The sequence below is a fragment of the Syngnathus leptorhynchus genome, chromosome 17, assembly GCF_054491065.1.
Source record: "Syngnathus leptorhynchus isolate UIUO chromosome 17, UIUO_Slep, whole genome shotgun sequence".
In the NCBI taxonomy this organism is placed as follows: Eukaryota; Metazoa; Chordata; class Actinopteri; order Syngnathiformes; family Syngnathidae; genus Syngnathus; species Syngnathus leptorhynchus.
In genome coordinates, this window is record NC_141211.1 from 7,698,851 (window position 1) to 7,712,242 (window position 13,392).

A 13,392-nucleotide genomic window follows, 5' to 3' on the forward strand; every position below is an offset into this window, starting at 1 on the left:
AGGTGACGTCGTGTTTAACCACATCTTTTGATTCTTAGGCCTTATCCATACCAGCCATCCTCCAGGGGTCGTGTGCTGTCCACTACATCTCAATCTGCCCCCTCTAACTATGGAAGAAATGCATACGTGTGACAAGTTACTTGGATTAATTATTGAAATATGCTTTTTTTTTTTTCTTTACTCATTTGAACTATTACTCGTAATGTTGATGCACAGTGATCCACCCACCTCAATACATATGAGGACAGTAGTAGAGCAGTAAAGATAACAGTATCTTTAGAGCAACGAAGGCGCAAGTACATTGCATGGCTACTGTGTATCAGGACCTACATGGGAAAAAAAAATCACAAAGTGAAAGCAAGTCATGATTAAGAGCTTATTAGAACAATTATTTTTATACGCAGCATAATGGGAGCTAATCAATTGTTGGGTAATTAAATACACTGATTTAGATGTTAAGACAACAGTACTGTTAAAAATAAATACAGTGGAGCCTCGGTTTCCGAACACAATCCGTTCCAGAAGGCTGTTCGAGAAGTGAATCATTCGAATTCCAAATCATGTTTTCTCATTACAAATAATGGATTTTTTTTAAATACGTTCCAAGCAAAAAAATAAAATAAAAACGTCTTTTTTTTTTTTTCCTTTGCACATTTTGGTCCGATCGCGCAACTACAGCGCGCCGCCGAACGCGCAACCGTAGCGCGTCGCAGACTGCGCAACTGCACCGCGCTGGTCGCATTATTGTGACAGAGCGGTCGCTAAAATTTAGAAAATATTTTTAAAGTCCTAATGGACTTTCCAAAATTGAAGTGGACCTCATTGCGCAGGGAGCTTAATTTGGTCCGATTGCGCAACTGCAGCGCGCCGGGCGCTCACTGTCGCGTTGCTTTAGGAGCGTCTTTGTGTTTTAGGATGGCTTGACTGCTCCCACTTGCTTCATTTGGAGACATGATTAGAGTTGATGCAATCCTCAGAGTAGCGAGAATGTAATAACGAACGGAGTCAGTTGGCATGCGGGTCCCCTCGGCTCATCTCGCGAGGTTCGACTACCGAATTTCGTCCGACATCCAAAGCAAAAAAAAATCTCGAATTTTATGTTCGAATACCGAATTGTTCGAGAACCGGGACGTTCGAAAACCGAGGCTCCACTGCACCGAAAAAACATTAGGGTCATTGTGAATTTGATGTACATTTATGGAAATATTTATATTTGTGACATTTCTGACATATAGAGAATAAACACTTTTCCTTTTGTAATTTTTGCTTTATATGCAAATAAAAAATTGCAGTAATGCTGACGAGAAAATGATTTTTATTGTTAGCAGCAAATGACGAGTCTGTGTGGCTCACCTCAGCAGGTCTATTTGGTGATGACGCCCCCTGTAGAAAAAACGTCAAATCACAACTGGGATTGTTTGAAAAATAATATCGTCAACAACGTATTCTTTTCTACTGCTACAGTGGAAAAGCAGAGCCGGACTATCTGATTTTCATTATTCTATTATTGATTATTTACCAACCACAAAGATCATTATGGTTCAGTTCTGTTTAATAAACCAGTTTAATGCTAAAATATAATTTGTCATTACTTTTCAAATGTACTAATATATTTTTAAAATCATTAAGGATAGTATTATGTTTTATGTCAAATAAGGTATTTACATCAATTTCTATCCTGTAGAAAAAAAAAAACAATTTCTAAGGATTTAATGTTATTCTTGATTCCTTTCTGACTGACCAGATCATTTCATCATATTAAAACCATGAAGTGGTATTACCTTGAAATTCCCCACTCTGGTTCAGTGCAATACCCCACTGCGTGCTCCCTTCATTATACATTTGGTTTTTTATTTTTGTAACTGATGGTCACGATTTTTTTAACCACTTCAGATATATTAGAGAAAATAGGAGACAAAAAACATATTTAAAGAAGAGAACATTTATTGCAGAATTTTAAAATGTGATTACCAAAATGAAAAAAAAAACCCTCAAAAAGGGACATTTTTGTAACATGAGCGTCACATCTAAGGTAGGAGAATCCCTTCTAATTCTTTGGGCCATCATTTGCCAAATCATCCAAACTTTGTCCATCAAAACGTATTAAGTGCCAGCCTTCCTCCACAGTGAGATCCTGAGCTCCTCTAGTAGCATAGAAGTCTCGTGATGGAGTATTCCATTCCAACACGCTCAATTGTAAGCGTGCACAATGGTTTTCTTTAGCCACCTTTCACAAATATGACTTGTTTTAGTTGGACCATGAAGGTGGAGCTTTAGTTAGTCTACGGCAATCTTACCTTAGCAACGGTGCTCATTAAACATTTTCCTATGCCAATTCCTGTCAAAGACATCAATAAACTCATGAGGAGGAAAATATGTTTGTTCCAAAATAGACTTTCAGCTGTACAATGGCTTGTCTTAGTCATACGTACTGCCCTGCAACAGTAGCCTGCAAAAGTGACCACACCCCTTGAGCTTTTGACATTTATTTTCACATTACAAACACAAATGTATTTTATCTGTATTTTATGTGATCGATCAACACAATTAGGCGTGCGATTATAAAGCGGACAGAAAATGGTTCAAAAGTCTGGTTGAATGGAAATAATTATCCCAGTGGATACATTCAACCTTGAAGCACATAAATAGAGTCCTCCTCCATTTCTGACAGTGTGGTTAATATTTATTCCAACTGAGAAAGTTTGACTTACCTCGGAATTCAGGCATCACATACAAATCCTCCAAATGCATCGCCCGTCCCTTCCATGTGCTGTATGTGTAAAAGTAAAGGCCGTATCCAACGATAGTGAATCCTGGCGAAAAATGAAGAGACTGCTTTCATTGCAGCAGGAAGACAGAAAAATACTACGCTTAAAATTGTAAAGTATGAAATTGACATGCAACAATGATAGAATAGAAATGAATGTTTAAATTCAATTCAACATGCACAATCCACACAGGAGGCCTACCAACTACCAACATATTTGACGTTTTCTTTTTTTTGTTTAAACCAGCTCCAAAATACCAGAATATTTTGAGTATTGGAACAAATAGCCCAGCAATAATGTATTTCTCCACACACACAAAATGTAACCCAGTGGACAGATTTAAATGCTTTGTCGAAATATTAGTATCAGTGGGACGCATCAACTAACGTACATTTTACCTTCTCTAGATTTGTTCTCTTCTGGTACCTCGGCGACAACACATTCAAATAAGGGATTCTGGCAGAAACCATCATGCTCGAGTTCTAAATGAAACAAAAGCATGGTTCACCTGAAACGTGCACATCTAGACATGTATCGCTAGAGAAAGAATAGCAATGACAATTGTAAAACAGGATGGACACAAGAGGGCTGCCAGAGAAGAGCTACTAGAGTTGACAGGCCTGTTCTCCTATTTGGCAGCAAAGAACACGTACGTGGAAAAACAGAGGCCAGGCAAGTACTAACTTACCTGGTCACTGCATTTCTTTTCACCTATTTGTGTATTTTCTTTGGAAATCTACCCTCTGTTCCTTACAGAAAAACTCATCTACTTGCTGTTTTTAAAAAAATATGGCTTTGACAATTTATTGTGGCATCAAGGAAGTATGTCGAAGAGACTTCTACTTAAAAATGTCGAAGAGACTAAAAAATCTTTTTGGGTGAGCTTTATTAATTCCAGATCTGTTATTTATGGCAGGGCTCGGTCCCTATTGGTAAACGATATTGACATGCTCAAGTGTCACTTCCCAGTCAACAGATGGGAAATCACTTGATGGATAATCATTACGATATCTGATAATTGCTCACTATGATCGAAAGTGGGGTAAAACTGTTTTACAACCTGCATCAAAACAAAGCACTCGAAGGGGCAGAAAAAAATATATGTTCAATTTGTGGTAGAGACGGCAGACGGTGAAATACCCGAGGACATGGACAGGTCTGACATGGAGGCAGACATTTACACAGCGGAGAGCATAGGCGCGAGCAGAGTGTGGCGCGGGGGTCCCAGACAGGCTACAAGTGAAACACCAGACAGCCAAACTCTGGTATGACAAATCAGACAGAGATCTGCCTGAGTTGTGTATTGGACAGGACATAAGGATGAAGCCCCTGCCTGGGGACATGACGGGCAGGTAGCGAAGAGGAGTGTGCTTACAGCTGGTGGGCCCCAGGTCGAACGGACACCGTACCGCCGTAACAGGGTGGATCTGCGACCTGCGGAGAGTAACACTGCCATGTCTGGGCAGCAGGGAGTGCAGCCCAACAGCTGACCAACCCGGGGATCCACCTGACAACGCGATTGACACTAATGATGATACTGCCACAGTCGCTCAGGAGGTCACACTGCAAGGGTGGAGTGATGTCCACCAGCCTCAGAATGGATCGCCACAACATACACCTGTGCCAGGGAGCAGGACGGCCAGTGGCGGGCTTGTACGAGTGCCGAAGAGACTGGACTTGTGAGCTGTGTAGGTTAAATTTGATCTGCATGTATAAATTACCATCTATAAAAGGGGAGATGTTAGAGATGTTATGCTGTGTTGTGTGACGTCATGACGCACGGGCACCAGTTGAATACAGACACAGACTTGAGCAGCAGCTGTGGTCCTCGGTCTCATTCTTATCAATACATTGATACACACAAACACTCTATGAGGGTTAAGTCTAGGGAGCCTTTGCTTTGACTAAACATCTCAACCATAGCAATACTTGAAAATAACGCAATTAACAATTGAATCAACTTGAGTTTACTGTTGTGAAATAATCATTACCTTCACATGATATCTTGACTTGATCAGTCATCTTTTCATACAAAGCTAACTCCTGGAAAACAAGAAACTGTTACGGCATTTATGTGCACCTGCTTTGTTACTTTGTAACCAATTCTTTGAAACTTCCACTGAGCTCTCAGCAAAAGTCAACATGTAACACTCACCAATATCATTCTTGATATGTCTTTACAGTCTTCTTTAGTTGCAGTACGAATGTTGAAGTTCATGTTTGTGGCAGCTGTGCACGACTTCACACATTAGACTTGGCTAACTCAATTGAAATTAAATCGCTTCATTAAATTCCGAGTTACAAAATCAGGAAGCAGCAACACTGTATCCGTGTATTTCGCATCCCTTCAAAATAAAAGGTAAAGTAACTGATATTTTGGTCGAGTGTTTCTGGTGACGTTAAGAAAATAATAGTTTATATTCGACGTACCTTTACCCCCCATGTCGTTTAAATACAATCTAAACGGAAGACGTTCATGTGCATTACCTGCGAGGTCTTTTTTTATATTCATGATCAAACCTTGGATGGAATGATTGTGCATGTTTTTTTTTTTCTTCAATAATAATTGAATTAATTAAATGATGCAGCAAAACATAGATAGGCACACAAATGTGTATTCCACACTAGTTTTTTAGGGTGTGTTCACTTAATTGGAAGCTTTATTTGTTTTGTACACTAATATGCGTCTATAATAACAATTTTGAAATGCCAGAGGTGAGCCCACAAAAATTGCCACCATGTGTGCTACTGTGTGTGTGTAGTGGAGAATCTGCTGGAACTCTTTTACTTTGTGGCATGACAACAATTGTATGCGCATGTAGCCAAATACAAATGCAAATATTTACACAACTTTGTCTTCTCCTGAAACACAAGTTCTAATTTGTTGGGTTTCATTTGCCAGATGGTCCAAGCTTTGTCCATCAAAATGTACCAAGTGCCAGCCTTCCTTGACAGTGAGATCCTGAGCTCCTCTTGCAGTATAAAAGTCAAGAGAGTGAGTGTTCCAATTCAACACGATCAAGTGCAACCGCTCACACTGCTTCTCTTTGGCCACCTGCACAAACATCACGAGGCTTATAAGTGTTTAGTCTTTTCTGCAAAGCACACAAGGCCAACACAGAAATAAGTTGCCTTTGTTGCCCTCGTAAATTGCCAATCTTTGGATTTGTCAACATTCTAGCATTCTTACCTTGGCAATATTGCTCAGTAAACTTTTTCCAATGCCAAATCCTGATGAAGACATCAACAAACTCATGAGGCAGAAAATATTCCAGTCTGGAACTCAAAGCAACTCGAAAAAGGCACATTATAGTACAGAACAGCATAGGTTTGATCTAGAACAAGCATAAATTGAAAGTAAATTATGGGGTAACGTTTATATGAGATTAACACAAATTAGAATACATATTTTTGATATACTGAAAATGCCAAAACACATTTTACCTCTGAATTCCGGCATCACATACAAATCCTCCAAATACATGGACCGCCCCTTCCATGTGCAATAGATGTAAAAATAAAGGGCATAACCAACAATTGTGAATCCTAAACCAAAATAAAGAGACCATTAAAGACAGCTCCAAGAAATATTCAACAGTGATATTGTGGTTGTACACTCGAATTGACAGACATATTTTAGCAAGTGGTGAAAATGAAAGCTGAACAGCTAAAAGAGACAGGTAGGCCACAGGTTTGCAAACATTTTTACCTTCTTTAGATTTATTCTCATCTGCTACCTCTGCAACAAGACATTCAAACAAGGGATTCTGGCTGAAACCATCACGTTGCAGTTCTATGGTTTGGAAAAAGAAAAAAAAAATCACTGCTGTACCGCAGTGGCTTTGCAACATATTGGAATAATTTGTTCACTGAAATATATTAAAACATGTTTTATTTTCATTTTATTCAAATATATTTAAATAAATTACCCTCGCATGACAGCTTCACCTGATCTGACATCTTGTCATGAACTGCCAAGTCCTGAAAGATAATTAGATTAACATTTTGGTGGAACAAGTAACAGTGACAAGCACTACATTGTTCATTTTATTTTGTATGCATTTATGTTAAAAAAAGCCGGTGAATGACTTACCATTATCAATCTTGATATGTCTTTGCAGTCTCCTTCGGTAGCGACACGTATGTTAACGTCCATATTTGCCAGTTGCAACACGTATCTCATCAATAAGTAACTTCCTTCTGACAAAAGCATAATGCATATCCGTACAATCGCATTCCAAACTACATTACTTGTGTAGTTAGACAATGGCGTTCTCTGGCGCTTTTTTAATGTATTACACCCAAAAAGCCATTGCAGCAGACTTCTCGAGTGCAACAAACAGTCAACTGAAAAGTATTTCAATTTTATTTTGATTGATACATATATATGTATATACACAAGGTGTAAATTACATTAAATTGCCCTTTCTTCCATTTTTCCCAAAAGTATCAAGACGATAAATTGTTTAGACTTTGTGCATCAAAACGTAACGTGTGCCAATCATCCCTGACAGTTATGTCCTGTGCTCCTTTAGCAGTATAGAAGGATCGGGAACTAATGTTTTGGCCGAGCACGTTCAACTCCAACTGCACACATTGTTTTTCTCTCGCCACCTGCAAAATTAAAACAGTATTCCATTAGAATGAATGAATGAATAAATGAATACATGAATAAATGAATGAATAAATGAATAAATGAATTCATGAATAAATAAATAAATAAATAAATAGGGAGAGAGAGAGAGAGAGAGAGAGAGAGAGAGAGAGAGAGAGAGAGAGAGAGAGAGAGACAAATGAAAATGGGTACCTTGGCAAGTGTGCTCAGCAAACTCTTTCCAATGCCAGATCCTGAAAAAAGAAAATGGAGAATGGAAATTTTATGTCGTCCCAGCTTCAGTGTATATATACCTTTTGTGACATTGGTGGTGTGCCCTGAGAGTTTGGTAATTTCAGTAAGACAAAATCATTCAATGACTCATTGAAAGAAGAATGACAGCACTCAATAGGTTTTACCTCTGAATTCTGGCATCACGTACAAATCCTCCAAATAAACTGTACGTCCCTTCCATGTACTGTATGAGTAAAAGTAAAGTGCAAGACCAACGGTTCTAAATCCTAAATGGACATAAACAGAAACATCACAAATAAGATAAGCTTCTACATGTCCTCAGTTATTTGCTGAAAATTTCCGATTGCTGTTCTCGTGCTTGGGCCAAATAAACAAATGTGTTACTTTGCCTTCAGTATGTGGCTTCTGCATACGAAAGAACTATGTCGAAGTGGGATGAGGGCATTCAGTTTGACATACTTGGTGTGATGCCCTGTGAATAGCGAAGGAAACATTTTACCTTCTTTGGATTTATTTTCCTCTGGTACTTCTGCCACAAGGGATTCAAACCAGGGATTCTGGCTGAAAGCATCCCGCTCCAGTTCTACAAGGATATAGCACTCGGAGTGTCACGAGTCAAATAAATCACTGAACACTTCACTAGGCACAGCTACACAATCAATTAAGATGAAATAAAAGAGCTTTATGAATTAAAGTCATTCTTTAAAGAGAACAAAAACTTAAATACAAAGGACAGACCTTACTCGAAAACAATTACTAGGTGCTAAGTTTGGTTATCGTGCATATCAGCAAATCTGCAAGCCTGTTATTGCGGCTTGCCGTACTGTAATACCGAGGCAGGTCAAAACAGATCTTATCTTTGGTTACTGATTAAGCAGTTTATTAGCAGAATATGCATTTCTGAATAACACATTGACAATACCTTTAATTTCATTGCGACATGTTCTTGTGAATAAATGATATTCATTTATGTGAAGACACAAAGAGTTAATAGGTTAATAATTAGAACAGTGGCATAACTGGGGTTTAATGTTGACTTCAATAAGAAGTATGTTTTCTATACTTCTTGACATTTGCAAAGTCTGCTGCTGCAAGATTCACACCTTGCATTCTTTGCAGCCATTTGAGCGAACAATTCCTTCATGTTGATTTGAATAATTGTTTATATGAAGTACTTATTTGAGAGAATGCTCCCATGAGTCACATTTAAGCATTCTAAATTGTCGAGCAAGGTGGATTAGAAAAGAGCATACCTTTGTAAGTCATCATCATATGGTCGAGCATGTTTTCATGAATTGCCAAATCCTAGAATAAGGAGCACAAAAGCTTCACCACACATTTTTTTGTCTATGAAGCCATCAGACTCACCTTGACCAGTCGCCATATGTCTTTACAGTCTGCTTTTGTTGCAGGTCGAATAGTGAAGTTCATTGTTGCAGCACCCAACTTGTTCTTCTGGATCAACTGCACCTAGCCAAATTATGCAGCATGAATTGCATAAGCGGTTACTGCCCCCGTCAAATTAAGAGCTTCAGTGACTCTGCTATCTTTCAAAGATGCTCAAAGATGTTTCCTTTTTTAACTCATCAAACAATCACCAAGGCATTTTTGGACAAAAATTCACTGCTCTGTAGAAATACAAATACAAAGTGAAATTTATTTTTGGGTAAAAAAAAAAAAAAAAAAGAAGAAGAGAGAGAGAGAGAGCATGAAATCAATTTGAATAGTTGAGGAAACACTGTGACACATTGCCACTTGTTGGGCATTAACATATTTACAATTTACGATCAAACAACTGCTTCTGCACCATTCTGGAGTTTTCAGTATATAGTTCTTGAATGCGGGTCAAATCTCTTGTGAAAAATGTCAGTGTGGCGACTGCGTGCTGGCACCGGGAGACTCTGATCGGTCCGACTTCCCCGTCGGTTCTAGTGTGGTTGAGATGGGTGTTGGGATCACAGAGCTCTTACTGTCCATGGAAGAGGTGGACGAGGGAAGCGATACCACAATGTACTTCTGCATGGGTCGTGAACCAGCCAACGCGGGTCCACTTCCCGGTTCTAGTTTTACCAAGGGCTGCAAGGTTGAAGTAGCACTGGGTACGGTGCTTGTAACCGTCGAACCTGATTGGGAGGAGTTGATGGTGATTACCTGCTGGGGGGAGGGATCACAGATACAAATGAATGCATGTATGCGGTATTAGCTGAGTCGCTGTCTCTGCTGGTGATTGGTGCTGAACTGAAACGTACCTGCTGGGTTGAGGCGGACCCTGCGCTAGTTCCCATGACAATATACTTAGTGGCAGGCGGTGATGGCTGGGATGGGGTCCCCGGTCTTGGCGACATCAGGGCGAGGGAGCTGGGAACCTTAATGATGCTCGGAGTGCGAGACACCGTCGATCCACTGAGTCCGCTTTGTGAGACTGAGAGGGTCGGACGAGGCTGGGAGACAAAAATAGTCGCTGCTTTATATACCGGCTCGTCGAATTTCCAATCATATTGTGTGGAAATTTGTGTTGGAAGGACAATGAAAGTTACTTTAATCATTATGTGCCGCATAAGCATGGAACAAACACACAAAACGTTGTATTGTCATCAAGCGTGAGCGTACCTGTGTAATTGTTAACGTGGTTCTGTTGACTTGCTGGGCTTGCATTGCAGCTTGGGTCCGAGCCTTCATGACATGGGAGCACAGCATGGGTGCGAGGTAACCATAATCAATCCGATATTGTTCCACGCTGTCAGGTGGAGGTCGAATCTTGGCAATGACACTGGCACAGTGTTTCTTGGGATGCAGACAACATTTTCAATTAGATACAAACATGGACAGTCATTGAAAGATTATCATTAGGATTATTATTCTTAATAAATTACCAGCAGGAGACTTTGAACATGGTCGGCTCCAATCTTATCGATGTTTGAGATCACTGGTCCTTCCATCACTGCTTTGATGCGAGCGCCCTCTACAGTAAGCCGAGGAAGGATCAAAGTCTTTATCACCTGCGGGGACAAAGATAGAAGGGATGTGCTGATGTAACAACGTTGAGGGAAACACACCAGGTACCCGGCCGGAAACTTACGTCAGGACCCAGTTCGGCGAGTCCGGCAATGCAGCCGTACCGCGTCGTCCATTGAGTTTTGTCATCCAACCAACTCTAATGAGACAAATCGAGTCAAATCAAATTGTTAGAAGAATACATTTCTTTTCACTTATGATTAAAAGGCACTTTTCAAGAAAGCGGAAGTGTGTGGGGGGGGGGTCACCTTAGTAAAGGTCTTGGTGATGCGAGACTGGATGTTGTTGGTAGTGGTGCTGAAGGTTTTGCAACTCTGCGCCATAAGGCGAGCAGCAAAGTCCCGTAAAGCCCAGTGGTTGTCAACATCTGGTCTCAAGCACAACTGCTTGCTCACGATACATGTCACCACGGCCGGGATGAGCTCGTGCAGCTACAGACCAGAAGAAAACGGACGCGAAATGATATCAACTATTAACATTAGATATCCCAACCAATGATAAAACTTGGTTTCTTTTACTGACATATTTCTCCAGGTATAAAGTGGGGTTGTCCATTAGTGCTTTCACCATCCGCATGAGGTAAATCAGCAGAGCCAGGTTGTTTTGCACCACGTTAACACGAACCTATCAAAAAGCGAGCATTTATGAGCAAACAGTCTTGAAAATTCATGTGACCATTTTTTTATTTTTTATAAATGCTCACCCCTTCTGAAATAAAGGTGCTGAATCTTGGTAGCATCTGATACAGCCCTGGATCAGTGGCGATGCTTTGCAAGGCTTCCTGAATGGCAACAAGAGAGGAAATAAGTCAGGACACGGAAATCACACCAAACTAAATCATTTTTCTGCATAAAATGTGCCAAATGGGTGTTCATCGTGCATTCAATCAAACATTTATTTTGGTCAAGATGAATGAATATAAGATAAAATAATACACACAGCTCTCTTGGCTTCACAGGATCCGACACATGCTTCAGTGATCTCCTTGTAGTAGAGCTGCTGTTCCACAGAAAGCTCATGCGTGCTGCGAGGTTTCAACCGTATGGGACCCTTCTCTTTTCCTAAAATACACAGTCAGGATCAATTAGAAAATGTTTGGTTGCAAAGACTAAACAGCTATTTATGAGAGAAGAATTAAATGAATGTTACATTTGAATATAAAAACTAGATAGTGACCTTTACCATCAGCAGCCGTTGCTCCCTGATTTTTGCCTTGAATGTTACCATCCTCCTCCTGACCAGGTTTGACAACTTTGAGGGGTTCTGTGGATTCAGCCTTTTGTTGTTCTTTTGGTGCTACAAAGAAGAGCATTCAGATTAAGTCATTATCTTTTCCCATATTTTTTTTTTTTTTTTTGATTGCGTTAAGTTTTAAGACAGTCTAACCTGGTGGTGGATTTTCTGGAATAGAAGGTTGAATCCCTTCAATACTTAACCAGTGGGCTGGAAAGAAGCATAGCAACATGAGAAGACTGCGAAGCCATGCAAGTTGTAAAACAAAACATTCAGCTAAAATAGTACATGTACCTTTAAGAGACACATCCAGCGGAACTCTGGGGAGGGGTGTGTTAATAATATCACTAAGGTCCACTTCCTTCTCCTCATAGAAATGAAGCTCTCTTCCACCACCACTTGCGAAACGAAAAGGGATAAACTCTTGCGACTGGAATCCATACAGGGGCTATTTGTAAAAAAAACAAAAACAACACACACTGTAGGTCCAAACAAATAAATGCAATTGTTTCATTTAATAACTACGTTCTCCCTTACCTCCACATTTTTAAGTTTGAGGGCATTATCAATGTCACTGGTGGTTAGCTTACGTCTCTTTCCGTGATGCATGAATTTAAGAGCATCCTTTAGAAAGCGAGAGGGGGTAACAGACATGAGATGAACAAACCCATTGCAGCAAAAGGCTATATATATAATAGTGATAGAAACTTTCATTTTCCCCCCTCAGATCTCTGTGGTGTACCTGTGTAATTTCTTTAATTCTGTAGCTGACTTCTTCACTTAGGGCTGTACAGCTGTCCTCCTGTAACTGTCCCACTCCCATGGACTCCGCCATCGCCTTCATGGACTCTGTTGGCAGGACTACAGAGCACTGCTTCTGACGCCTTTCCTCCGCCATCACTAATATAACACACAGGTTAATCAATACAATGCAACGACTCGTGATTCAGGAAACATGCAAAATGCAAAGTTAACAAAGATACAGAGAGGAGGTCAAACTCCAACGACGAATTAAGAGTTAAGGAACTTGATCGTAAGTGAGTGAGTGAGGTAAGAGAGCAAAATATGATCCGTGATGTCAGGGCAAAAGAAGGCGGGTAAATCGCTCTAACGAAAAAAAAAAAACTTTCAATGAACTTCACGCACATCAACTCTGTAATTCAAACAGCACAAATAAAAAAGAGAAATAAAAATAAGGTATCTCGTTTGTATATAGCGTTCATTGTGAAGCTGTAGTAGGCTTGAGTATGCAGTTGTGTGTTAGCCTTGAAGCTAACTGACTTAGCTTTAGTGGACGTTTTTCACTTTACCTGCAGAAAACGTTCTCCTTTGGGTGGGTAGGGGATAACTTACACTAATACAAACACTCAGTGTTGAAATATGCAACGAGACATGTTTCGCAAAGCTAAGCGATCACTGATGTACTCCATTCTCAATACAAATAACTAAGCAAATCGCAGAATGCAACAGGAACCTCCATTCTTGATGGAACGCTTGTGTTCCGTCGCCATTTTCAGTCAACTTCCG

At 40.0% G+C, this 13,392-nt stretch overlaps 4 protein-coding genes across 7 annotated transcripts; all 4 read right to left on the minus strand.

Moving 5' to 3' along the window:
* Positions 1–1,768: 1,768 nt before the first annotated feature.
* Positions 1,769–5,076, minus strand: LOC147043566 (thialysine N-epsilon-acetyltransferase-like). 2 transcript variants are annotated; one of them, XM_085935350.1, is made up of 6 exons: positions 4,924–5,076; positions 4,760–4,826; positions 3,167–3,250; positions 2,712–2,813; positions 2,298–2,338; positions 1,769–2,227 (listed from the first exon to the last, which is right to left on the minus strand). In XM_085935350.1, the coding sequence occupies exons 1-6, from the start codon at positions 4,984–4,986 to the stop codon at positions 2,048–2,050; spliced, it is 537 nt and encodes a 178-aa protein (XP_085791476.1). In that variant the 5' UTR covers positions 4,987–5,076; the 3' UTR covers positions 1,769–2,047. The 2 variants fall into 2 exon arrangements, with proteins under 2 accessions (XP_085791476.1, XP_085791477.1); XM_085935351.1 differs by having other exon boundaries at positions 1,777–2,227; positions 4,760–4,811.
* Positions 5,077–5,415: 339 nt separating this feature from the next.
* Positions 5,416–7,060, minus strand: LOC147043567 (thialysine N-epsilon-acetyltransferase-like). Its single transcript, XM_085935349.1, has 6 exons — positions 6,862–7,060; positions 6,698–6,749; positions 6,478–6,561; positions 6,213–6,314; positions 5,959–5,999; positions 5,416–5,823 (listed from the first exon to the last, which is right to left on the minus strand). Exons 1-6 carry the CDS (start codon positions 6,979–6,981, stop codon positions 5,611–5,613), a joined length of 612 nt encoding a protein of 203 aa, XP_085791475.1. The 5' UTR covers positions 6,982–7,060; the 3' UTR covers positions 5,416–5,610.
* Positions 7,061–7,087: 27 nt separating this feature from the next.
* Positions 7,088–9,061, minus strand: LOC147043568 (thialysine N-epsilon-acetyltransferase-like). The gene is made up of 6 exons (XM_085935352.1): positions 8,986–9,061; positions 8,871–8,922; positions 8,117–8,200; positions 7,782–7,883; positions 7,576–7,616; positions 7,088–7,382 (listed from the first exon to the last, which is right to left on the minus strand). The coding sequence occupies exons 1-6, from the start codon at positions 9,046–9,048 to the stop codon at positions 7,218–7,220; spliced, it is 507 nt and encodes a 168-aa protein (XP_085791478.1). The 5' UTR covers positions 9,049–9,061; the 3' UTR covers positions 7,088–7,217.
* A 187-nt stretch (positions 9,062–9,248) lies between these two features.
* Positions 9,249–13,381, minus strand: taf6 (TAF6 RNA polymerase II, TATA box binding protein (TBP)-associated factor). Of its 3 annotated transcripts, none has more exons than XM_085936223.1 (15): positions 13,176–13,381; positions 12,608–12,765; positions 12,403–12,489; positions 12,160–12,313; positions 12,019–12,075; positions 11,815–11,928; positions 11,572–11,693; positions 11,336–11,413; positions 11,155–11,256; positions 10,881–11,063; positions 10,697–10,771; positions 10,491–10,616; positions 10,228–10,401; positions 9,867–10,058; positions 9,249–9,771 (listed from the first exon to the last, which is right to left on the minus strand). In XM_085936223.1, the coding sequence occupies exons 2-15, from the start codon at positions 12,761–12,763 to the stop codon at positions 9,484–9,486; spliced, it is 1,908 nt and encodes a 635-aa protein (XP_085792349.1). In that variant the 5' UTR covers positions 12,764–12,765; positions 13,176–13,381; the 3' UTR covers positions 9,249–9,483. The 3 variants fall into 3 exon arrangements, with proteins under 3 accessions (XP_085792349.1, XP_085792347.1, XP_085792346.1); XM_085936221.1 differs by having other exon boundaries at positions 9,249–9,768; positions 11,809–11,928; positions 13,176–13,379; XM_085936220.1 differs by having other exon boundaries at positions 11,809–11,928; positions 13,176–13,379.
* Positions 13,382–13,392: the final 11 nt, after the last annotated feature.

Bases quoted from the DNA above. Each gene is read 5' to 3' on its own strand.
- LOC147043566 (XM_085935350.1), bottom strand. From the start codon at position 4,986: ATGAACTTCAACATTCGTACTGCAACTAAAGAAGACTGTAAAGACATA. The intron at 2,339-2,711 runs GTAAGTCAAACT...TGTCTTTGACAG, and splicing joins TGTGATGCCTGAATTCCGAG to GAATTGGCATAGGAAAATGT. The intron at 2,228-2,297 runs GTAAGATTGCCG...TATTTGTGAAAG, and splicing joins TAATGAGCACCGTTGCTAAG to GTGGCTAAAGAAAACCATTG.
- LOC147043567 (XM_085935349.1), bottom strand. From the start codon at position 6,981: ATGCTTTTGTCAGAAGGAAGTTACTTATTGATGAGATACGTGTTGCAA. The intron at 6,315-6,477 runs GTAAAAATGTTT...ATTTTGGTTTAG, and splicing joins TGAGAATAAATCTAAAGAAG to GATTCACAATTGTTGGTTAT. The intron at 6,000-6,212 runs GTAAAATGTGTT...TGTCTTCATCAG, and splicing joins TGTGATGCCGGAATTCAGAG to GATTTGGCATTGGAAAAAGT.
- LOC147043568 (XM_085935352.1), bottom strand. From the start codon at position 9,048: ATGAACTTCACTATTCGACCTGCAACAAAAGCAGACTGTAAAGACATA. The intron at 8,923-8,985 runs GTGAGTCTGATG...TCCTTATTCTAG, and splicing joins ACATATGGCGACTGGTCAAG to GATTTGGCAATTCATGAAAA. The intron at 7,884-8,116 runs GTAAAATGTTTC...ATGTCCATTTAG, and splicing joins GGAAAATAAATCCAAAGAAG to GATTTAGAACCGTTGGTCTT.
- taf6 (XM_085936220.1), bottom strand. From the start codon at position 12,763: ATGGCGGAGGAAAGGCGTCAGAAGCAGTGCTCTGTAGTCCTGCCAACA. The intron at 12,490-12,607 runs GTACACCACAGA...CGCTTTCTAAAG, and splicing joins GAATTAAAGAAATTACACAG to GATGCTCTTAAATTCATGCA. The intron at 10,402-10,490 runs GTAATTTATTAA...CTGCATCCCAAG, and splicing joins ATGTTCAAAGTCTCCTGCTG to AAACACTGTGCCAGTGTCAT.